Here is a 25,093-nt window from a genome sequence, read left to right as displayed (position 1 = left end):
CTCCTTAGTGACATTTATAAGAAAAAATTGGCCAGAGCTTCATAATTTTTCACTGATATAATTCTGAGATGGAAAGAAAGGTTTTAAAACATAAAATTTACTGTGGTCATTAATTTCTTCAATGTTTTACAGATTGTGACAGATCAGCAAACAGGTCAGAAAATTCAAATAGTGACAGCAGTGGATTCAGCTGTGTCTCCAAAGCAACAGTTCATTTTAGCTAGTCCAGATGGAACTGGTGCAGGAAAGGTGATCTTGGCAGCACCTGAGACATCTAATGCCAAACAGCTTATCTTTGCCACCACAGACAACATTGTGCCGGGCAGAATTCAGGTAAATACAGTAGTTTAGATAAACCATGAAATTTTGGTTTTAATTTTTTTTTTGTTTCTAAATTAAGTCTAAATCACTGTAAGACCAATTGCAGTAGTTTTCTCATGACATGGATCAGACATACTAATTTTAGGCTTCATTGTTCAATCATAAATCTTTCAGTCTTCACGTTCTCCATTGCACTCATCATCCCTCATTGTGTGTTCTCATTCAAGTTCCAAAGACATAAGTGAGTACTTAAGATAGGGCTTGTGAGAAGTGCCTGGATTTCTCAGTCTGCTCAAGATTCACAGATACACAGAGATAAAACTCACCTGAGCAAATTTACATGAGTTCATACTTTACATTCAGTATCAAGACATTGCAATAAAGCCATTTAGATCAGAAGCTGTCCTCTGGTATGTTTTTTTGTGGGTCTTGAGCATAATCTACACCAACAGGAGCTTTGCAAAGCCAATGATGTAAACAATAATCTACCCCTAGTGAAATTTGAGATTTCTTCCTAGCAGTCTTAAAAAAAAAAGAATGAAACAAAAGAAAAAGTGCCTGGTCCCTCTTGTTACTGTTACAATGGAGAATATTTTAAAGGAAGAAGAGTCATTTTTACATAAATATTTTTTAAATTGTAATAACAGTCTTTTAAAATTCATTTTTCCATGCTAAATAGGATATCTGACATTACAGAGGGGTGGGGGTTTTAATTTTTTTCTTGGTTAAATGGAATGTTCAGAACAAAAGTTTTGGAATCCAAGGCCTTTGGAAGCTAAACTGTTTCTATGATAGATTTCAGCTCCAGGCAATCCCCTCTGATAGTAGCTAGAGAAGAGGTAGATGGTAACAGCATCTGAAAGCCAACTGTCTTTGGCTAAAATATAGCAGCTGTTTGAGAGTATTTGCAAGAAGGGAAAAATACTGTTGATTGCACAAGTGAGGATACATTTGTGCTGAACAAAGCTAGCAGTTTTATTTGTAATTTGTTTTGATATGACTGTTTCAAAAGTCTCGGTTGAGAGTAAGAACTATTGAGAGTAAGAACTCCCATTAAATTGCATTTTGTACTATTTAATTTGATTTCATGTCATACTTACTCATAAATTCAGTCCCCTCTTCTTAGCTGATACACCAATCTTGTTCTGTAGGCAAAGCTCCTTACCTTCATGTCTGGCTAATTACATCTTTTTGTTCTGGAATTTTGCTTTAGATAGTGACAGACTCCGCTTCAGTGGAACGTCTGCTAGGAAAAACTGATGTTCAGCGGCCGCAGGTAGTAGAATATTGTGTAGTCTGTGGTGATAAAGCATCAGGTAAGGAAGCATACAAAGTGGTATTGAAGAAACTTGCTTGAAAGGATGACTGGGATGAAGAGATGATTCTTCATGTGCTTTAACTGATTTTAGCTATGCTGATGGCAAAAGCAATGGGGTTTTTAAATGGAAAAATATACAAAATATATATTTTGTGTATCTATACACAAAAAATAGCCAAACTGCTTGGAAGAATATTGGGTTTTTTCCTTGAACTGAAGCATATGATAAATTGGCTGAAAGATAAAATAATGATTAAATAGCTCCTGGTAATGGAAAAAGACTACTTGAAGCATGTAGTCAAATTCCCCACAGTGATGGGCAACCATGAAATAAACATGTCACCTAAAAAAGTCTAACTACTCCATGAAAATGCTTCTTAGTGCTCTCTAACAAACTTAACACTTCCTGGTAGATTTTGTTCTACTACTATCACAAAACAAGGCAAGTAGAGATCACATGAATCCTCAGTGTTCCAGATCCATGCACTAACAATGAGTCTCAAGATAAAATTTCTGTATTAGTCAAGGGAGTGTACTGTGCTTTCATGCTAGAGAGAAGACACCCTTCTGTCTCTTTTTCTCACTTTCTTTTACTTCTTTAAGCGTTTATGTAATAAAAAACAGTACCATGATTGATATAGACAGGAAATTTAAATGAAGATTGCATTTTAAATTTTGTTGTAAAATTACTTGTTTTCTGAAATTACTTGAGCTTTTAGCCAGTACATTCTCTAAATGTATCCTATCGTCTGTAACAGCAGAGAGAATTATGTCTGTACTTATGCAGAATGGGAGCTACCCCTTCATCGACTGCACATTCAAACATAGGCTTAGCCTTCCTCTCTTCTCTCCACTCTCTCACCAAAACCCCTGACAGTAGGTAAACCAGAAATATCTTGTGAGACTGTAATAATGCTTTCATGGTCCAAAATCTTGGTACAAATACAAAACAAATTTAAAGGTTGACTTAGTGTTTTACTTGCTTAAAATAAATATTTCTATGCTAAAATATAAGTAATTTCCACCTGGTAACAATATATATGTTTCCTAGGTCGTCACTATGGTGCTGTCAGTTGTGAGGGATGCAAAGGTTTCTTTAAAAGGAGTGTAAGGAAGAATTTGACCTACAGTTGTCGTAGCAACCAGGACTGTATCATCAATAAACACCATCGGAATCGATGCCAGTTTTGTAGGCTTAAGAAATGTCTAGAGATGGGCATGAAAATGGAATGTGAGTGTTAAGTACTCAATGTGATACTGTGCCTACTGAATAACAAATATGCGGACTACTGCTTTCTAGTGTGTTCTCTCTGTTTTGGTATATGTTGCTCACAGGAAACAGAGCTTTTTGGCAGTGTCTAGTGCACCTTTCTTTCATCACCATTTTATGTCTGAGGTGCAGTAGTGGTTTGTTTTGAACCACGTCTCCAAGTACTGTTGTCTTTGAGGAGCCCAGTTACAGCCTCAATTAGAATGCATGTTAGAAACACATTGTATGTTTATAATACAAAATATTTGGACACGGATCAACACGAATCTGCGTCTAATATTCTGGTTTGAGAATCTGCTTTCCTACCAGATTATTTTTGTGGCTTTTTCAACCAGTGATGGAAGTGGTTAGTCTTTTTTCTCCCCTTCTAAAATTTTTATGTTAATTTGGTTATTTGTGAGCTTTTATGAGGCACTGTATAAACTGTCATATGTTTTAAAATATGCTTTCATGTTTGTATGCAGTACTTCATACATTTCCAGTGCTAGCAGCCAAACACTTGTTTCAATTTATTTTTGTTTTCAGTTTGTATTACCTGTTCTTGAATTTAGCACTTTGTGAAACTGTTATGAGGTTGTTTTGTGATCTGATCTAAGCAGGAAAATTCCAACCACTGAGTTCAAGGGAGGCAGAACTTTAGGCTGTAAATAGGGAGATAATTGTTGTATCACTCTGAAACTCCAGACCTGTTGTGATGATTCTGGTGCTTTGCACACAATGTGCTGAATATAAGACAAGACGTTTGTACAAGAAAAACTGCTGGAGTTCCAGAAAGTAAACCTTTCTTAGCCCAGTACGATTAGGGTATATGTTTACTGACTTCACTGACTTTGGGTCAGGTTTCTGATTAATAATTACGTATCCATCACGCCAACAAATTTGATATACCAGCTTTTAAGCCCCTATATTTTGCTGATAGGAACAATATTAGCAAAAATAAAATCAGGAACTAAGTAACTCTTGCTGGTTATGAAGATAACTTTCTGTAATCTGTTTAATAATAGTGTTTTAATATTATAAGGATACACTTTTCACTTTCTTTAAAAGTTACAAAGTAACTGCTTCTTACTATTTTTATTAAACAATTTGCTACACTAGTTTGGCACTTCAGAGACTGAATTTAGTTTGTTTCAATTCTCAAGTATAAATATTAGAGATAATGAAAGGGTTAGTTTTGGAACACTCTTCCCTGACTGGGTGCAATTAATGGATGTGAGTGAAGTGTATGTCATGCAGAGTGTATCCTCTCAAGGAATTAACCTGCATCTCTCAGGTTAGAGATGCCTCTCTTGACTTTTTCAGGGCTCCTTCTGGGTTTGCATTGTTTTGTGTCATCCAGAGTAGGAATGTGCCTAACATTTAGATATAACTCTGCTTCTAAAAAAAAAACCCAACAAATTGAAAACAGAACTGCAGAACCTTCCATCTTATAAAATGCCAAAAAAAAAAGGAGCAATATTTGATTCCAGTTCAGCAAAACTTGAAGCAAAAGATCAATCTGTGGCTTTCTTAGTTAAAAGTATATATAAATATATACATAACTCACAGATATAGTAACATCAGAGCCTGTGTTTCTTCACTCTTGGTATTAAATTTCCAGTTTTGCATTGAGCTGGTACACCATCATAACTGCAGGAATTTTACCTACTTTTTGTATTTTTTGTTTGAATTATTTCCTTTCAAATCTGAATGTTTCTATCTTTACGTAGCGGTTCAAAGTGAAAGAAAGCCTTTTGATGTGCAGCGTGAAAAACCAACCAACTGTGCAGCTTCTACTGAAAAGATCTATATAAGAAAAGATCTTCGAAGCCCTCTAATAGCAACTCCAACATTTGTGGCAGATAAAGATGGGACACGGTGAGTACCTCAGTTCCATGCATCTTCTTTCATGTTATTTGTGCATATTACTTTGCAGTCACACCTTTCTCTCCTCTACTCTCAGAGGGAACAGAAAAGAGCTCTTATGCACACATCATCTGTTTCCATTACCAAGGCCAATGCAGGTTCTGCTTCTCATAAAAGTTTTCATGTCTGAGTACAGGTATGTGGTTTTCAGTTTAGAGCTGGCTCTTGTAGAGCCAGGTCAGAGCAGAGGCAGAGCAAGTGAATGATATTCAAGCAGAAAGCATGTAGGCTAATGCTGATGCATAAAACTAATGTATTCAGGGTTAGCACTTCTCTGAAATCAAATCTGCAGGTGGCAGACCCGGGCTTCCTTCTCCTAAAGACAGTAGTTAAGGAGACTCAGTGACTGCTGATTCAGATCCCGAGAGACTGATTTCAACAACAGCAGAACAGCAGTTTCCTTTTACTATATGGAATATACTCCAAGATGGTTCCTGCACTCTCAGATGTTTTTCATAAGTAGTGGGTGTGGAAAGGCACATCATTACAAAGGCAAGATTTGGTTTTTTCTGAATAGAATAAAAAAGAAGTCTAGGTTAAATACAACATTTTTTAAACTGTAGTTTATGAATGGTTGAGAACCACCTAAAAAACTGGATTTTTTTATTCAGTCTTCAAATAGGTGTGTGTGTGCGCATGTGTTTAATTTTTTTATATACATAATTTTGTTGAACAGATTACACTGCATTTAGGAAGTTTGGGCTGCAGGTTTCTTGGAGAATTGTTTTTAAGTGTTCTCATTTGAAAGAAGTATAGACACATTTGCTTTTTAGAAATTTCCTTGAGCTACAGATCCATTACAGACCTATAAACAATACTGTAGTCATTAAGTAGCACTCTGTTATTTATGTAGGATTCAGATTTGCATAATGCATGATAATTTGCTGCCTGTGCTTGTTCACAATGATAGCTGTTAGTGTCAGACCCCTTATACTGTAATGTCCTGCAGCCTGCACCTGTGTTATGTGCATTGGTATTGTGTTATGGACACTTGGAGCATCACATAAGTAGCAAATAAACTTGCTGACTGCAAAGACTTTCCACTGTCTCCATAAATTAGATACAGCAGAGGGGAAGGATGTTTGGTCAAAAAGCAGCAGAAGTAAAGGCAGCAGAGATTTTATGCAGGCCTTGATTACATGACTGTTTCTGACTATATTTTGGAATGTAAAAATATTTTTGACTTTTTTTCAGTGCTGTCCATTGTCTAGCTTGGAATGCAGAGTTATGCCTTCCTCTCAAGTCCAATGTAAAACTAGAGCTACTAGGTGACTTCTGAGAGCATGAGAAGACAACAACTTTCCTTAAAGCAGACTAAGCCAGAACAAAAAGCAAATGAGAGGATATGCATTTGAGCAGTTGTCATTGTTTTGCACAGGAAATCAAAAGATATTCCAGTCTTTCTGTCTTTCAAGCTACTTTTTGGAAACTGTTTCAGAAAGACTTAAGTCCTGATGAATAAACTGTAAGCTTCACTAAATTATTTATTTAAAAACTAGCAATTCCTTTTGCGCTGCCATAGGTTGTTAAACATTTGTCTGATTAACGTAGAATACTATTGACTGTCAGATGCCTTCTGCTTTTGAACAGGTCAGCTGGTCTTCTTGATCCAGGAATGCTTGTGAATATTCAGCAGCCTTTGATCAGAGATGATGGTACAGTCCTCCTAGCTGCTGACTCCAAGGTATTACTGTCTCACTTTAGCTCTGAGCATATCTATTTATTCGTTCAGATTACTTTATCTATTGTACATAGTCTCAAATAGTTGTTGTTCTTGAGAAGATAAGGTTGTGATAAGTGTGAAGAACCATACGATTGGAGGTAATAAATTGATCAACAGAATCATGGCTTCTTTTGGCAAGCATATTTCTGCAAAAGGTCAGCCACAGATAGTTCTCCATATGATGCCTCATCTGGGACTAGGATTGATAATTAGAATAGGATTTAAAGATAATTGAGAGCCATTGTTCTTCCTGTATGCATTCAGGAGGAAGGAAAAGACACATAAGGGAAAAAGAACAAAAATACTAAAGGTGGGAGAAAATTATATATCATATATAATTATAATTTTGATTTACTAATATAGTTTTTCCTTTTTAGGCTGAAACAAGCCAGGGTGCCTTAGGAACACTAGCAAATGTTGTGACATCTCTTGCTAATCTCAGTGAGTCACTAAATAATGGAGATACTTCTGAAGTTCAACAAGAAGAGCAATCTGCAAGTGAGATTACACGGTATGCAGTTATATTTACACCTTATTTAGCAATTTGTGTTCTATGTGGTGTGTCCTTACACTCATTCATTAAAGGACTTTGGCATTGTAACACCAGACACAGTACAGATTGCCAGATTGCCCCTACTTTGAAACACAAAACCAATTATTTAGAAATCAGATTTGGCTCTTACCCTCTTGTGAAGAACTGTGTCCAGTGTTACAAATGTAGTGTTCTGAAGCTAGACCAGATTTGATTCTTAGAAAAATAATAAATTACTAGTGTGTGACCTTGAAAGACTCTGAGAATAGCAACATGTCAGTGCCATTTTATTTCATAAGTGTGTTTTATGTATGCGTCTCCTGTGAAATGCTTGTGCCCTTAGCCCTGCTCTTTAGGGGTCTGTATTACTGCAGATTTATTTTTGGGATTGTTCTGCCATAAAATCTCCTGGTAATGTAGGTTTAGAAAGAGTTTGAAGTCTTTCTTTTCTTTATTAATGAAAAATATGTGAAAAAGGAGCATGGAATATTAAAATTTCCAGCACAGCTTGGGATTTGCAAGGCTGGGGGTTTTTTTGTTGGATTTTTTTGTATGTGTGTGTTTTTGCCGGGGGAGCCAGGTAGGTTGAATTTAGCAGGATAGGTTAATAAGATAAAATACTTGGGACCCAAAACTGTCCACTGTTTCTCAAAAAGAAGATTTTTAGAAGGAGCTTAACTGTCATGGTTTAAGAATGGTATTATCCAAGTTAATGTTCCCACTTAAACTATGCTGCCACTTGCTCCCTCCTCCGTCTCCAGCTGGAGGCATAAAAGACAAAGATTATGGGTTGAAATAAGAACAATTTACTGGAAACAGCAATGAGACTAGCAAACAAACAGTAACAGCAAAATGAAACAATAATAGCAACAATATTAATAACAAGAGGTATAAGACAAAAAACGATTTACATGGAAAAGCCCCCAACAATAAACAAATACCAGACCCTTCTGTCCACTACACCAAGTGGAAGAAACCTCTTATCCTCTGAAGAGAGAGAGAGAGAGAGAGAGAGAGAGTCCCTTTCCTGCCCCTCCCCTCCCCTTGTGGTTGATAGTATAGAATAACCTCTGGACCCCAGCCATGTCCCCTCCTGGCTACGGCAAAAAAATAACCTTGTCCTGGCTGGAAAAAGGACGTTAATTAAAACTCTTAAGTCTTTCATTTAAACTCTTCAAGTGAAGTGAATTAATATTTGAAAATACTTGACACTGCAATGTCAATTTATGTCAACTTCATACTCTTTATTTAAAGCAGAAAAAAATTTACAAAAAACCCTCCACCAAAAATCCATCTTGACAAAAAAAGCGTCAAAGCAGCACTATACCATAATACTGTTCCACTGGTATGAAACTGGAACACAAAATTCTTCTTTACATCTAAGCTCTGTTATCCTAAGAGAATTTACACTGATTTATTTGGGTAATGTTCCAGCAACAGCTTGAGTATAAAGGAGACCAGGAACCACTCTCTCTTGTGTCTTACTGTCATAACGCTTTTAAGGCTCTGTCTGTACTGGGAGATCAGGAGTGCCTGGCCATATTTCATCTTAAGGGAAAGGAAATTCAGGTGTATTGTCTAGAAGAAAACCACACTGTTCTCCAGTGTTCCAAAAAATTGGAGATCAAGGATGGGGACAGAGACAGGGTCTTTGTTCTTCAGAGTATATCTGGCCTCTGGTAATCCCAACCTAACATGTGAGAAGGGGGGATAGTGAATGGTATGTGTAAGAGGATTGTTGTGGTTTAAGCCCAGCGGACAACTAAGCCTCCCACAGCCGCTCCCTCACTCCCCCCACCAGTGGGACTGTGGATAGAATCAGAAGGGTCAAAGTGAGAAAACTCACAGGCTGAGATAAAGACAGTTTAATAGGTGAAGCAAAAGCCACACACACAAGCAAAGTAAAGGAATTCATTCCCTACCTTCCATGGGAAGTCAGGTGTTCAGCCACCTCCAGGACAGCAGGGCTCCAGCACGTGTAACTCTTACTTCCAAAGATGAGTGCCACCACTTTAAACATCCCCCCACTTCCTCTTTCTTCCCCTTTCTTTATATACTGAGTGTCATGTCACAGAGTATGGAATATCCCTTGGATCAGTTGGGGTCAGCTGTCCTGGATGTGTCACCTCCCAACTTCTTGTGCACCCCCAGCTTCCTCACTGCAGGGAGGACAAGAAGCAGAAAAGGCCTTTACACTGTGCAACCACTGCTCTGCATAACAAAAACATCTCTATATTATCAATATTATTTTCAGAACAAATCCAAAACCCAGCCCCATACTAGCTACAGTGAAGAAAATTAACTAACCCAGCCAAAACCAGCACAGCACAAGACCCCTTTACTAGTACAAATACTAGGATAAAACTATCAGAGCAGGATTTACAGTAGTAAATCCTTTCCTTACAGGGGAGATCTTTTACCAGCAATATGTGGGCATATCTATTCCTTTTATTAATGCCCAAAGAGTACAGAGGGATGTAATGTAATGAATGTAATGTAACTGTAATGAAAAGCCTGACCTTGTGTCAGCCTAAAGAGTTCTTGCGTAGGTTTTATAGCATTTCATTTGAGCAATATGATTTTTTTAAGGTCTGAGGAAGCACTCTTTCATTGTTTACTTATTTATTATTTTTAGGGCATTTGATACTTTGGCTAAAGCACTTAATACCACAGATGGTACAACAGCTCATAACTTGGCAGATGGGATGGATCCTACAGGAGGAGGGAATATTCATGTAATCAGTAGAGATCAGTCAACACCAATTATTGAAGTGGAAGGACCCCTACTTACAGATACACATGTCACATTTAAGGTACGTGCTTCTTTAAATGTCTTATTAAACAAACTAATGCTTAAGATGTATGAGCTCCTACATAATTTCTGGTCTTGTATTCCCAATTAGCATTCTTTGCCAGTAGTAATGAGTTATTTAGTACAGTTTTACTTTGACAGCTTCTTGTCATACTGTTGATTGTGGACTATAAGAGTAGTTTGATTGTTTTTGCCAGTTATGCCATTGATGATAAAAACTGGTTTATGTCTGAACTATATGTATTGTACTGTACTTTTATTTTTTGCAGCTGACAATGCCCAGTCCGATGCCAGAGTACCTTAATGTACACTACATCTGTGAGTCAGCATCACGACTCCTTTTCCTCTCTATGCACTGGGCTAGGTCCATACCTGCATTTCAAGCTCTTGGGTAAATGGACATACTCTGTTTGAATTGTTTGCCTTTGAATGAATTTAAACACTGATCTGAACACTTCCCAGCTATTTTGAACTTTTTAGTTATGATACTGTTTAATTTTTAATGAACTATTTAAAATGTGTGAAGACTATGCAATATTCTCTGTTTTGAAGAATAAAATAGAAGATGGCAGAGGGGAGGATAACTACAATATCTGATATTACTGTGGTTACAGAAACTAAAGCCAAATCAAAAGCAAGCATTAATTTGTAGAAATTAAATACTTGATTATTATATCTTACTAAAGAATTGATGAACACCATTTCACAGACTACCTGATATGCTTTCCCGTAGTCTATCATTTCATTTTGCTTCTTGAAATATTTGTAATATGCTAATATCTGCCTTTTACTAAAATGTTTTGCAATTAATAAGGATTAATCCTTATTATTAATTGTTATAAATAACATAATTTTACATAGGGTAATACCAACCTGATATGCAAACTAGCTAGCATTTGATTTTCTGCTGTTTATAGGCAAGACTGTAACACAAGCCTTGTGCGTGCCTGCTGGAATGAACTGTTCACCTTAGGCCTGGCACAGTGTGCACAGGTGATGAGTCTGTCTACTATCCTGGGAGCTATTGTCAACCATCTCCAGAACAGCATACAAGAAGGTATGTTGTCAGTCCTGCTAACAATACAGGGATGTTTGTATAACATTGCTCATGAGGTGTTTCCCCATCAGTGGCAGAATTGTTCACCAGGATCCAGGCGAAGGTGAAGCTTTCTCTTGCATAATTATGTTTCCCCTGGTGATCTACAATTTTGTTGCACTGACCTCACAGAGATCTGTGGGATAGAAGTGTCCATAAAGGAAATGGGGTCTTCTATGCCTAACTGACATTATAGAGAAAGACAATACATCCTAAAATATGCCTTGGATGTGCTCAGAGAGTTTTCTTCCCATCCAGATATATGTTTTTTCCTCTTAGAATAATGATGTCCTCTTCCAAACCACACCAGACTTTTTCCTTCCAGAACCTTCCTTCTCCTCTTTGCAGTGGAAAAATACAGAATTTGTCAATTATCACAACAAGCATATTTTTGCAAGTATAATGGTTTTGGATACTACTGTAATGCAGTAATGATTAATGTATTCTGAAGTGCCCTTGAAGCATTAAGCAACCTATTTTCTTGACATTCTTAACAAGATTTATGTAATTTTATTTTTTAATCCAATGTTGGTCTGGTGATAAGGATGATGATCTCTAGATGGATGAAAATCTGTTATACTTGCTTTTTTTTCATTCTTTAAGGATGCTTCCAGTCAATAGGATTGATTAGCGTGAAAATAATATTAATTTTTAAAAGGAGGAAGAAGCAATACTAGCAGCTTTAAACTCTGCAAATACAGTATATTACATGAAAACTACCTTAAATTTAAATGTGCATTAAAAGCAGTTATAGAATACTATTTGGTACCAATTTTTTAATAATTTTTTGGGCTGTCATTATTGTGCATACAGCAAAAATTAGCAAACAGGTTTTTACTGAGACGTATTTTTCTAGAGCTGAAGGATATTAAATGTTTTTTCCAGTTATCCACTTTGTACATTTTATAGTTCTACAATCAAGTTTTAATCTACTTTATTAGCTTCATCATGATAAAGTAAATTAGATGGAAATTTGACTCTTAAATGGATAGTATGCTTTAATTGCTTTCATAATAAATATAGGGTTTTTTCTTGCTTTGGTTTTGGGTTTTTGTTTTTTGGTTGGTCTTGGCTTGTTGTTTTGTCATTTAAGAGAGCCTGGAGAGCCCCAAAATACAACAAAGTGCTGCTCTTTTCCTGCACAGAGAGGCAAAAGTTGAAAATATCAGTAGGGAAACCTGCACACTGGATATTCTGTGCAGAGTTAGGCTTTTACTTTTTATCTGTTTCAGAATACACAGAGCTGTCTATTCCACCTCCATTCCAGGCAGTGAGTTTGGGGAGGAGTAATTGGTAGGGCTATTATAGCCTTAAGCTGGTTCCACTTACGTTCTCATGCATCAAAATCGTAAAAAAGAATTTTTTTCTATAACTTGTACTTGTGGTCATGCTGCATTAGCTGAGACCAGCCAAGAAAAGAGGATCGTTGGTGTTATTTATCTATTCTGCAAAGTTATCCTGTTGTATTGTTTATTATACTTTTAAAATTCAAAACAAAGTGAAGAAATTTCAGAACTTTATCTAGGAGCATATTAGTGATGAGGCTGCTTAGAAACTCTGGAATTCAAGTTTGCTCTCCTGAGTTCTTCTAGACCATACTTTCCTACTTAATACAGCAATAAAAACATTACATTATATCTATCTTCATCCATCTTGAGTAATTAAAAATTTGTATCACAATTAATGATTTAAGAAATGTAGATTATGCTTTCATTCTTATTTCAAGACTGCAAAAAATGGTTCTTCCATTCATTCAGTATTCTTATTGCAGTTTCAGAAAATAGATAAAAGAGTAATAAACTATGTCAAAGATTCAGTTTGAGGCACATGGGGTCTAAGCAATCCTATGCACTATTAGGTGTATAGACAAAAATAAAATTCAAGTTAAAATGATATGAAATACTAGCATTGGAGACTATGACTGGAATAAAAATTATTCTAATATGTTTTTCAAGGAAAGGCTTTATCTCTTGTGACCTGACTCACTTCTGAAGTTTGATAAAAGTAATTATATATTCAAAGATTTGTCTTAATGTATTCTCTAATGTTTTTATTCCTTGACTAGTTTGTAGATATACAGTCCATTACAAGGATTTCTATTTACCAGAACAGAAATCTATCCCTTCTTAGTTTAGCAGCTAATACCACTCACTTGTAACATATCTATAAATAAAACATATTTTTAAATTGAAATTTTAAGATAGTTTATGAATCCAGTATAAGGAATGTGATCTTTCAAATGTTAGAAGAATCTATGTATGTGTATTTCACTGAATTTACCCTGTCAGACGGGACAAAGACTATTTACCATAGCTAATGAAAAGTTCACTCCTAAAAGTACAGATAGAGGAGAAAGTAGCACTGCTATTACTGTTCTTGCATTCACTTTTGGAAAAGCTAATTCAATAATGTTTGAATTTAAAATTAGGGTTGCATGTTAGCATTTGCTTTGTGCTTCTGTTCATTCCCAGAATCACTATAGCCATTTGTAGAATAATTCACCATAATTTGAGAGTCTCTGCTCAGAGCAGTATATCACTGGAAAAAGTTTGGTGTGGCAGATTATGCCGTGCTGGCAAAATTACACAGAAGAGTTAACACTCTGTTTGCTAGCCCTGGGTCTGACTTAACTTTATAAATCTTCACTTTCATAATAATTCAGGCCATCCCTACATGTTAAGTGGTTTTAAGACAGCAAAAGACTTGAAAATATCACTTGACTTGGTTTATAAAACTTTATTTGTTAATATATTAGAAATGCTTGAGCTCAGATGAAATAGTAAGCAATATCTTTTTGTAGATAAACTTTCTGGAGACAGAATAAAGCAAGTCATGGAACACATCTGGAAACTTCAGGAGTTCTGTAACAGCATGGCCAAGCTTGATATTGATGGATATGAATATGCATACCTTAAAGCTATAGTCCTTTTTAGCCCTGGTAAGGAATTTAGTAACCATATCTTTTTAAATAATAAGCATTAATATGTCAATTTTTTAGCATTTTTTTAATCAGACTAATGTCTTGAGATGAGACTCATCTGTTAAGTTGCAGATTAAATGATTGTTTCATAATGATTATCACAATATGTGTTTTAAAATAACTTCAGAGCAACATATCCATGTTATTTACAACTCCAGTATATACATGTTTCCTGTACATCCACCTTAGAAGATTAGATTCTCAAGTTACCTTCAGCTGAGAATCTATGAGTAATAAATTATCTGGAATGTGTACTAGCAATATTAGTGGGGTAAACGGTGAGGAGGATTAGAAGAAATGCATTCTCAGAGTGACAAAAAGAAATTTGCTTCAATTTCAGTATTCTTAATATACTAATAAGAGGAATAGGTGAAATATGAGCAGAAATACCCATTTTATATGAAACTCCCACAAAATCTCAAAAACTGAATGTAAACAGGCTGTCTTCCATTTGTTACCAAAAGAAATTACAGCAGACAACTAAAACATAGTCAAGTGTTTGTGAAATACAAGAATTTACTCAAAGAAGACACTTGAGCTTTTCTGAAATGATTAGGTAAGGACATTAAAGAAATTGGAAGTGGCAGTCTCTTCAGCTAAGGTGGTAAATGTTTCTAGGACATACAAAGGTTAATCTAAAACTGCTGACAGGATGAGGAAAAGGGAAAGTTTTGCTCAGAAATGCATATTATTTATTTTAATTCAAAGGTATTTACAAAATACAAAGTAAAAGGGTATGTTGTTACAGGTGTGTTTGCTTGGGTTTGTTGTTTTTTTTTTTTTTGCATTGATATTATTTTTCTCTTTGTAATAAACCTTAAGCAGAAGATTCTGGCGTCCTGAACTGTTATTTTGGAATTTTTTTTGTAGATTGTTCCATTAGAGTTAGATTTATTAGGGTTTTTTTCAAGTTGGAAAAGCAAGAAACTATCCAAACTCAAGGTAGCTCTGTCCTGTTTCAAGGGACAAGCATTTTGGACACAACACTGAAGATATTTTGGCATAGTAAGATAGGTGGTATTTTGTGGGTTTGCTTTTGTTTTGCTGTGATCATGTGGCTGGCTGAGGAGCTGAGCCAGCTGGAATTAAAACATGAGACAGACTTGGGAAGATTAAGATATCGATCTATCAAGTAAGTAACCCTAGCTACTGCTTAGCCTGCCTAGTTAGAACAAATCCCAGAGGCGAACATATTTACATTTAAACAAGCAAAGTTAAAAACAAACTCAGTGTCATTGCCTGGTACATGTGTACAGGCTTAATCTTTGACCACTTTCTTATGGATACACACAACTATAGAGAGAAAAGTGAACAAGCTGTTTCTGAAGCCAGGAGGTAAATGTTCACCTGAGTGGTTTCCTTTGTACAGCTAGCATGTTAAACATCACAATACCAGAGAAATATTTCATTGAAATTAAATGTGAGAGTCTTACAAATAGATTTATTTCACAATGTATAGGGAAACAATCGACATACAGAAATGTTTTGTTTCTTTAGATCACCCTGGTCTGACCAGTTCAACCCAAATAGAAAAATTCCAGGAGAAGGCACAGATGGAATTGCAGGACTATGTACAAAAAACCTATCCAGAAGATACTTATAGGTATTTATTGTCTATAGTACCCAAAGTAATGTTGTGGGCTGTAGCTAACAAAAGTACAAAAATAACATCATTGATGTTTTTGACGTCTGGGGTTTGGGGTTTTTTTGACTGTTGATGAGAAAGAACTAGAACCTAATTCATATAAGCAAGCAGGTTTGTTTAAAGATACGTAGAAACAAGAATAGCTGTCTAGCTTCCTCCATGTAAATTAAATTTATTAGTACTTTCTTGGTTTTTGAGGGTTTTTTTTGAGACTTTCATAGTCATGTTTAGAAAAGTAAACAGACTTTTTTTAGAAGTTTGGGGAGTAACTGCTTCAGCTGACTCTAATTCACACTGCTGCTTTTTTCAAGTTATTATTTTAAAGCCTCTTTGCCAACTAAAAGGTGATTATTATCCTTGAAATGTTTTTCAAGTTACATATGCAGAAAAATGTTGAAACTGTCAGTTATCGCCCTTGAAAAAAGCAGGATTACATATAACAGAAAACAGTAACCATCTCTCAAACTTCCGTTTATAAGAAATTCCCACATCCCACTTATTTTCTCCTTTGGCTTTTTTTTTTTTTTTTTTTAATTTCCAAGGACTTCTCTGAAATTATCTGGCTTGATTTTTTCACCTCTCAACTATTCTGTTTGTTACATGCTAGAAACAATTACCGTATTTTCTAAGTCTGTCAAAACTCAAAATTCATCAACACAATGATTTTCTCCACTGTCAGTGAAATTCTCACCTCTGTTTAGCAAGATATACTAGAACATGTTCTTTTTTACTGTGAAAGGTATCCTCATGTAAAGAAGCAATCCCATACACTTAAGCACTGTCTGACGGTGGGGTAACTAAAAATAAAAGAAGAAAAAAATCTGTCTGAAAAGGAGAGCTTCTCCCATCTCTGTTTTCTGCACTGATCTTACAGAGTTAACACTGTGGTGCAGTGAAACTAGGATTCTCTGCCTCAGAAATATCCTCAAATCCCACATTCTTCCATGTACAGTTGAGTCCTTCTGGTTTGATTCGTGAGAGCTGAGTATCTACCATACAACTAAATATAAAATTTGTTCCATCTACTTATATATACTTCTCATAATAGTGTCTCAGGGAAGAAAATCAGAGTTACATTCCCCAAGCAGTGTCCTGCATTTTAACTAATAGTGTCTGTATCTCCATGCTCACCCATAGACAAGTTTAGAGAACAAATTGGATTGTTTCTGAGCAACTGAGTGCTGGTACAAATTGAGACAGGAGAGAAGTATTACAATTTTCACAAAAACAACAGCATAGCTTGAATCTTTTTGCCCTAAAGTTTTCAACATACGGTATATTAGCAGAATGGACCTTAGATATTTTCTCCATAAATATTCAAGCATTTTCCAGAGCACCTGTGGTCAGTGCTACCTGAGGTATGCTATTACATGGTTCTGGTTCAGAAAATTTATTTGGTTTGGCATTTGTGATGTGCATCTGCCATATGAATGACAGCAAAACGCTTTCATCACTGTCCTAAATTTCACATGCATGGGAAGTCCAGCATTTCAATACAATCACTTCATTATATTGGATATATGTTAACATCCTGGTAAATAAAACACCAGAGCATTTGGCAATATTTATGCTCAACAATACATTCCCCCAAATTCCATCTCTCATTAGATTCTCTTTTTTTCTGTTTATATACGTCCAGCCCCCTTCCCGCTATCTCATTTAGCATGAAGTTGCTAGGCAACTGAGGACTGTGCTGTTTATGGCTGAAATTTTAATTAAGCATTGTACTCTTAAAATTGTGCAAATGTTCGCACTAATCAGTATGGGTATTATTAGTCTCAGCATTGTTTGTCCAGAGGGAATTTCAAAAGCAGGCCAAGAGAATTTTGTGTTTGTACATACATGGTCTGTCTACAAAGGGCATTAATATGTCCCTTTCATTGGAAAGCTACTTGGCTTTTCATTTCACTTGCAGGATAGAACAGTAATGATTCTTTTTTTGGTAGCCAATTAGCTTGAATTGCCTCTTTACTCCTATTCATGAATTATGGTAATAATAAAGGCAGATCCAGCTCTTTAGCCATGAAGTATCTTAAATGGGTCTTACATGTATTTATAATCCACCAAACTTCTTTTTCAGGCTAGCCCGGATCCTAGTTCGCCTGCCAGCACTTAGGCTGATGAGCTCTAGCATCACCGAGGAACTGTTTTTCACGGGTCTTATTGGAAATGTTCCCATTGACAGCATAATCCCCTACATTCTCAAAATGGAAACAGCAGAATATAATGGTCAAATAACTGGCACGTCTGCATAGTGGGAACAATGCAATTTGAGGGATTGAAGTAATTTTCACAAAAAACATATAATTACGAAGTTAAAAGAGTTGTGTTTCGGTATGTGCAGATAATTCCAACTTGTTATCAGTTTCCTGACAGATTTCTCCTTGTCTTTTTCTGATGTTGACAAAATTTAAAGCAGCTATTAAAAGACCTGCTATAGGACTTTTTCTGCCACAAGGAATATTTTTGATGCCTTTCATTTAAAAGGCTATAGATGACTGAACATACTTTTCACATGCTTTGTATTTAAAAATTATCAGTGGTTAAAAAGAGTTTTATAATATCAGGTAGTAATAAAATTACTTTAAAAGTAAAAAGAACAGTATGTATATATTTAAAAATATCCTTGGAACTAATGTCTAGCACATGCCAGGGTATAATACTAGCACTTTGTAATCACTTCTTGTCAGAGCAACAGCATTATCAACATCCTGCTTATGAGTATGAAAAATGAAAAAAACTGCATATGTCCTTAGTCAAAACTTTAGTAAATGATTTTTGTAAAAATGTAGAATGCTAAAGGAGACAATCATTTAATCTACAAGAAGTCACTTGCTGTTACATTATGCATGAAATATTAATATGGATTCTTAAATCAGATATCCACATTATATGAAACTATATCTGTTAAATTAGTGCAGTTGTAATACACAGTACAGTGCAGTCATAGTGACTATTATGTGCTACAGGAATTCCCCACACTAGAGGAAAAAAGTGTTTGTCACAATAATGATTAAATATTCAGGTTCCTCCAAGTGTCTATTCAGACAAACACAATCATGACAAATATTATTCTAAGATGAAGCCTTTTGACTTTGGGGAAAATCAGTCACTAACTGGAAGAGCAGTAATTTTCAAATAGAGCCGTGTGATGCTATTTGAGGATGCTCTTTGTATGCTCCAAATTTACCCCTCCTCTCTATACTCTGAACACCCTTATGATCAAGCCACAGGTACAATTTAAGACCTGAAATACAGAAGTATAGAACCTCTGGCTGTAGCAAGAGTTTATTACAAAGCTCTCTCACTGTATTTCTCCCTCCCTCCTTCCCTCACTGAGCACTCCCAGTTTTGCAGTGTTCTCAACTTTCCTGTCACTTAGTTTGAAACCAAAATATAGTTAGGATTTACTCTCACTCATGTACAATTGCAGTTGATGACTGATACACCATGGAGATACAAAATGAACTACTTTTTAATTGTCTCCAGTGATGAGCCATCAACATGTTTGCTAGTATTGGCCATTAGCTGCTACCATAGGTTTTGTTATAGTATAACTTATTATTATGGCTGTTAAGTGTTTTAAAATCAAAGAATTTTTTTTTAAGTCATAGCAATTAATACCTTCATCTGTTCCTGGCTCATTAGATGCATTAATTATTTTAATTATTTGTGTGTTAGAGGCATTCCTACTTTTGTAGTTTTATGTGACAAAAATCTAATGAGAAGTTCAGCACTTTGGTTTTTCTTCTGTTACTGATATTTATTTAGAAACACCTACTAGGTTGGTGTTTGTGACTTTTCAAAGTCTGATTTGTAGCCAAAAGACCTTAAGGAGCTCTAGATGAGGCTTCTAAAGTAACAAAAAGACCTTGTATATGTCATGCTTGTTAGGAGGCTGACATTTGTAGAACTTACTGTGACACAAAAGACTATTTAATTTTAGCTTCTGGATGCATTAAAAGTCTTCTACGGTTACCATTTTTAGCACATTCAGAATCTTTTTTTCTCAGAAGGATATTACAGAGTCCAGTATACATGCAGAGATTTGTAATATTGCACTTTTATCTCTCTCAGCTTTTGCTATAGCAAATGAAATTGTCATATTGCTCATGTTATGGGAAGTCTGCTCTCTACATGTGAAGTCAGCTGGACTTCAGATTTTAATGCCAACCATTTGATTGTAGTGTAACTGCTGTGGGTTTGTATCAGCACTTCTGCTACACAGTCCCTATGTTAAGGGTATGCAACCTAAAAATTAATGGTGATATTAACATCAGAAACAGTAGCTACCTTGGAAAGAGTTGTGGCTGCTTTTGTGTTAAAATTTAAAATTTTATTGGGTTATGTCATTGTTCTACAAGCAGAATGCATTGAACTATTGTGATATTTTTTAATTGCCAAAAGGATTATGGAGCTTAATTTGCTTCCAGTATTTCATAAAAATCATTTAAGCAGATAAGAAAGCATTTTAATGGCAAATGAAATATTCCTTAGCACAAAAACTAGCCACTGGAATATTTGGTTTTAAATCTCAATACACACCAGCTAGCTTTTTCTTGACAAACATTTCAACTTCCAATTTTTTGAGTAAAAGGGCCCCATTTTCTGTGTGAAAATTTGTTTGTAATTTTTATTACTTGTGATCGTAACAGTTCAGGAAAGAAGATAAAGGCATTATAGTTTTTTGGGAACAAAGGGATCACATGAAATGTAAAATGTATGCCTTGCATTGCATTTGTAAATCAAAATGATAAATATCATGCAGCTCTGTTTACAAATAAACTACACTCCCCACAAATGCAAGGCCACATAATGATATCCTTGATCAAACCCTGGTAGTTACTTCCTCTGCAAATAGTTATTAAAGCTTTTTAGGGATAAAATATTCATTTGTGTAAATTGTGTTACAACCATGCAATCCATAGGTAGGTTTTATTTCTTGTGCATGTATTTAAAAGATGAAATTAAGCAGTTCCATCCTTAAGATTTGGATATTACCACCTAAAAGCTATAAAGTCCCTCTTTGTGTAGCATCATTAGCATGATTTGCTGGCTTGCAGAGGTCAGAACCAAGCTACTTAGTCCTGATACCATTAACAAAAAGTAGTCTTTCTAACTATACACTATTCCAAGACTAACATTTTGGATTGTAGAAATTTGAACATATATGGGTGCCTGGGCTATTTCCTCCCCAGGGACAGGACTTTGTGCTTCCCCTCTTTGAACTTCATGAGGTTCCTGTTGGCCCGTTTCTCCAGCCTGTCAAGATCCCTCTCGTGGCAGTAGGACCCTGTGATGCACACAGTACAGCTGCAGAATCAGGCAAGTTTTGCACCATCTCTGCAGAAAATACTACAACACTGACATAGTTCTTGGAATTCCTGAGGTTTGTTCCATCCCTCCTGCAGATGGAAGATAGCAACAGGCTAATCTTAATCTAAATCTTAGCCTTATTGTTAAATTAGTTTGGGGTTTTTTCTCCATTGAAAGTGCAAACTTTTCCTTATGAATATTGGACAGGAGAGCTTTTTATTATTGTAATAATTATTGAAGAACTATTTCTTGAGTATTAAATACAGAAATAGCTTGTTTTCATAAAGGTGAAATTTAAACGCCAAACTTGTGTTCACAGAACTTGGAGTCAAAGTATCACAGTCACAAACCAATTCTAAGAAAAGTTCATCTCACTGAAGCTCTAGTTAGTGCAATTCAGAATTCTCTTCAGAATTTTTGAGGTCCTTTTCCTGCTGCTCTTGAAATGAAAATATTTTAACTTGGCAGAAATACAGTAATAAATTACCTGATTAGATTTATCTGAACCTGACCAAATGTGTATACTAGTCATAATTCATTCAGACAAATGTTAGAATTCTGTGCTGAGACTGATGGGGCGTGATAATGAGGCAATGCAGGGAATGAGAATGAGGCAATAATGTCCATTGCCCATGTGCTTCATTGTTTTCCAACTCTTGCGAAGGAACTAGATTTGAATCTTGTAGATAAAAAGCATTTGGGATTAGCTTTGTCATAATGATTTTAATGGCATTTGTGACAAATGGAGGAAGGTATACTACTTTTCTTCCCTTTATTTACTTACATTGGACTAAGACCACGTACAAAAGTAATCTTTCTCTGCCTATTTACATTGTTTATAAATTAGCTGCAATGCTTTTGGTATCTGTGGAGTTACTCTGGCATGAAACTGGTAGAAGAGGAAAAAAATTACCTCCAAGGAGAGATCCTTCTAAGAAGTCATACCAGGCTTTCTTTTAGCTGCCTTAAAATGTTAGATTATTACGAAGGCTTAATTTTCAGAGCACTCGGGGGCAAGAAACTATTGTTGCTCTCCACTGATTACTTGGTGTCATTTACCAAGTCTCCTTTTACCATCTTCTGAAGCCCTTGGCCCCCCAGGCAGCCTCAGTGCCTCTGGTGAGGAGCTCTGGCTCCAGGTCTGCATGGAGAATCCAGCTGGCTCTGCACTGCCATTACAGCTCCCTTTGGCAAAGGGCACATTCTGAGGCTGTGATAGAGAAACCAAGTCAGGGCTGACGCTTCCAGGGGAAATCAGTTTCCTGACTCTTGTTTCTCCTTTGACAGAGACTGTAAAACACTTGCGTGGTTTTTTTGTTGTTGTTGTGTATAGTACACAGGACTCACAGGTTCCTGAATCATTTCATTCAGGATACTGCAGGTGTCAGTAGATTTTCCTGCCCATTAAAGTTCAGACAGTAGTTAGGATTCTTCCCTGATTACCTGCTGTTTAATTAGTAAAAGGCAATTTTTAAAAAAAAGCACCAAACAGCATGACTAGCAAAGGGCATCAGGAATACAGTTTAACCAGGAAGACAAGACTGGAAATTAATGGGCTGAGGATACTGTCCAAGCAGTGACAAAGCAGCTTCCTGCACTCAGCACCAGTCAGGGCCCTGTTTGAATTGGGTGGAGTGAGCAGTAGAACTGGCAGGTCAGTCAGACACACAGGTGTACCAACACACATCTACTGGATGATAACCATCCTGAAAAGAACAAAAATCTGATTTTCTATTTGAGATCACTCTCCTTCTCTCCAGTTACACTTAATAGTGCAAAACCAGGGGAGGCTGGGGGTTTTTCACTTACTCTTGTCTGTAAGAGGAAAAGCAGAAATGCTGGCAAACACAGTCAGCTTCCCACCTGTCCCAGGGTTTGCCACACTGGCCATACAGCAACGGAACAGCTTTAGCAGTCGTTTGCTCTGGTGATAAGCATGGGCCAGCTGTGATAGCAGCACACAACAGCTGCAGTCCTAACACCTCCAAACATCCAGGAGGGGTCAGCCAAATGAGGCCATGGTCACCCTAGAGAGGAGAGTGAGGGGCAGAGAAAGGACAAATTGCCAGCATCTAGTAGATACTGAATGACAGAAAATTAGTTTAGAAAACAGCTTTATATGAAAATTTACCAAGAGGGCATGGCAAAGGAGAGACAATGAAAACATTTACTTTTTGCACCTTTTTATTCTAAAGTTGCTGAGTCATTTTGACAGTAAATACTCCTGAATTAAGCTCAGGCTTATTGTTTGATGCCACTAACCCTTCTTGTTAGATAATGCTACAGCCCTACTTCAGCTGCAGTCAGTCTTATCAACATATGGGAAATTATTTGTGCAAAAAAATTATAACATTATTTATACTGGGGTTACAAGTTAAAGTTAAATTCTTTGTAAAGTGTAGATTCCCCAAGTCTGAATATATTAGACTTGGGAAACGTCATAGCCCAGAATTACCTTATTACTCAGCTTTTTATTGTGAAGTCATGCTAAGTTCATCACAGGTAATACTGTTGTAATGTTCCATAATTCCCAAAACCTGTTCAATCCTCTTGAGTTACATGAATGCTTTGAAAATGGCTTAAATTCATGCCTGTCTTCTTTCTTTTTAAAGGGTTTGATAGAGTTGTACACGTCTATGTTGTGCCTCCCACCGTTGTGCATTTCTGCATGTTCATTTCTAAAACTCACTCGAGCAGCTGATGCATATGTACATAGCTGTATGTATGTGTGTATGAATGTATATGTTTATACCTCTCTGTCTAAATATATTCTGTACAGTGTATAGAAAATGTGTAGTGTATGTATATATGTACAGATATGGAGCCATTACTCATCAATTCTATCTGCTAAAGTTTTTTGTTCATTTCCTAATCCAGAGCTTCCTAATTTGGTGAATCCTCACAAATTTCAGAGCTTTGCACCTATTTTCTAAACCAACCCAAATTCACTATTTTCTGTTCAGAACTGTCAAATATATTCCATGAATTTTCTGGCTTTTACAATATTCTCTTTACCTTTTCTCATTTGGCCTGTAGAAGTCTGCCAGTCAATAGTTAACTGAGCATATAATGAATAAATAACTATAGTCATAGAAAATACTTCTCTGCTCATTATATACTCATTCTCTTCCAGCCTCCTGAGATACATTTGTAAAGTCGTATTTTTTGCGAAGCTTGGTAAGAGACTGATTTTTTGGTTTTAAGTCTTCATCAGTGGCAAACTGAAAATAAACCACGTTGCCACTTATCACTGAACTGCAGCACACAGAACATTGGTAGGAGGTAATGGATGCTGCTTAATAAATCAATATTCATATTGTCATAGTGATCACATGAAACCAACCTGTAAGTTAGAGACTGTGTGCTCTGTTCAGTGAAACAGCAGCTGTGGTACAACAGTAATTAAATAGTAGGGACATTGCAGGTAGTTTATTTCTTAGCAAGCATCAAGACTTCTTCAGGATTTTCACAATGCATTTCAGTTGTATATTCACTTTCTGAAGCTGTTCTCTTTATTTTCCAGCCTAAACTGAACACAGCTGGTTGCTTGATTTAGTTGTCAGACTAATGTCTCTTTCCACATTCTGTCCTTTCCTGGGTCTGGAATCTGTGCAGCTTCTGCACTGCCTATGACAGTCCCACTGTCCATGTGGGACCTGGGCACACAGTTGTGAAATGAGATGTGGAGTAAGACAATTTCTTATTCATAATGAGGACTCAAACATTTACATTATCAAAGTATAAATAGGTCTTGTTCTTTTTCCCTTTTGATGAAGATAAAAAGGAAGCCTTTCATAAAGTAAATCTGTTAACTGTGGGTTTTTAAAAAAGCATTTCACAGACCATGCAGGGCAGTAGTTCAGTGAGTCTTGTTTCTGTCATTAAAAGGGGGAAGCATAATTTTCTGGGCATTTATTTCCACCTTTTGTACTCAACATGGCAAAGACTTGTGTATATTTAATCAGATAATAAGACAGCAATCAAACTAATGTGAACTTCATGCATGCTTAAAGTGAACCACAAGTCTGAGGAAAGTTTGGAAAGTTTGCTATGGAAAATGCTGAGAATGTTCTCTTTCCTGGTATATTGGTTAGTGAGCATTTGTAAGCTTTTATTTCAAAAATAGGAATAAACCTGTAGCATTTCAAACCTTACTTCTGCGATTTTCAGCCGGA

At 36.1% G+C, this 25,093-nt stretch overlaps 1 protein-coding gene across 7 annotated transcripts in view; it reads left to right on the top strand.

The window, feature by feature from the left end:
- NR2C2 (nuclear receptor subfamily 2 group C member 2) overlaps nucleotides 1–25,093 on the top strand; it is a 36,259-nt gene that overhangs the window by 10,139 nt on the left and 1,027 nt on the right. For 4 of the 7 annotated variants that reach the window (XM_008634466.2, XM_017735259.1, XM_017735258.1 and 1 more), the window contains 12 exons: nucleotides 133–333; nucleotides 1,535–1,637; nucleotides 2,691–2,870; nucleotides 4,619–4,766; nucleotides 6,405–6,498; nucleotides 6,915–7,048; nucleotides 9,705–9,882; nucleotides 10,151–10,272; nucleotides 10,799–10,938; nucleotides 13,778–13,915; nucleotides 15,455–15,560; nucleotides 17,683–25,093. The exon at nucleotides 17,683–25,093 is cut by the window's right edge and continues 1,027 nt beyond it. In XM_008634466.2, coding sequence (XP_008632688.1) covers nucleotides 133–333; nucleotides 1,535–1,637; nucleotides 2,691–2,870; nucleotides 4,619–4,766; nucleotides 6,405–6,498; nucleotides 6,915–7,048; nucleotides 9,705–9,882; nucleotides 10,151–10,272; nucleotides 10,799–10,938; nucleotides 13,778–13,915; nucleotides 15,455–15,560; nucleotides 17,683–17,857 — 1,719 coding nt within the window. In that variant the 3' untranslated portion in view covers nucleotides 17,858–25,093. The remainder of the gene's footprint in view (nucleotides 1–132; nucleotides 334–1,534; nucleotides 1,638–2,690; nucleotides 2,871–4,618; nucleotides 4,767–6,404; nucleotides 6,499–6,914; nucleotides 7,049–9,704; nucleotides 9,883–10,150; nucleotides 10,273–10,798; nucleotides 10,939–13,777; nucleotides 13,916–15,454; nucleotides 15,561–17,682) is intronic. The other 3 variants (XM_017735260.1, XM_017735261.1, XM_017735262.1) reach the window with 3 other exon arrangements.

The sequence above is a fragment of the Corvus brachyrhynchos genome, unplaced genomic scaffold (genome assembly GCF_000691975.1).
Source record: "Corvus brachyrhynchos isolate BGI_N302 unplaced genomic scaffold, ASM69197v1 scaffold95, whole genome shotgun sequence".
Classification (NCBI taxonomy): domain Eukaryota; kingdom Metazoa; phylum Chordata; class Aves; order Passeriformes; family Corvidae; genus Corvus; species Corvus brachyrhynchos.
This window is presented reverse-complemented; position numbering and strand designations above follow the sequence as displayed.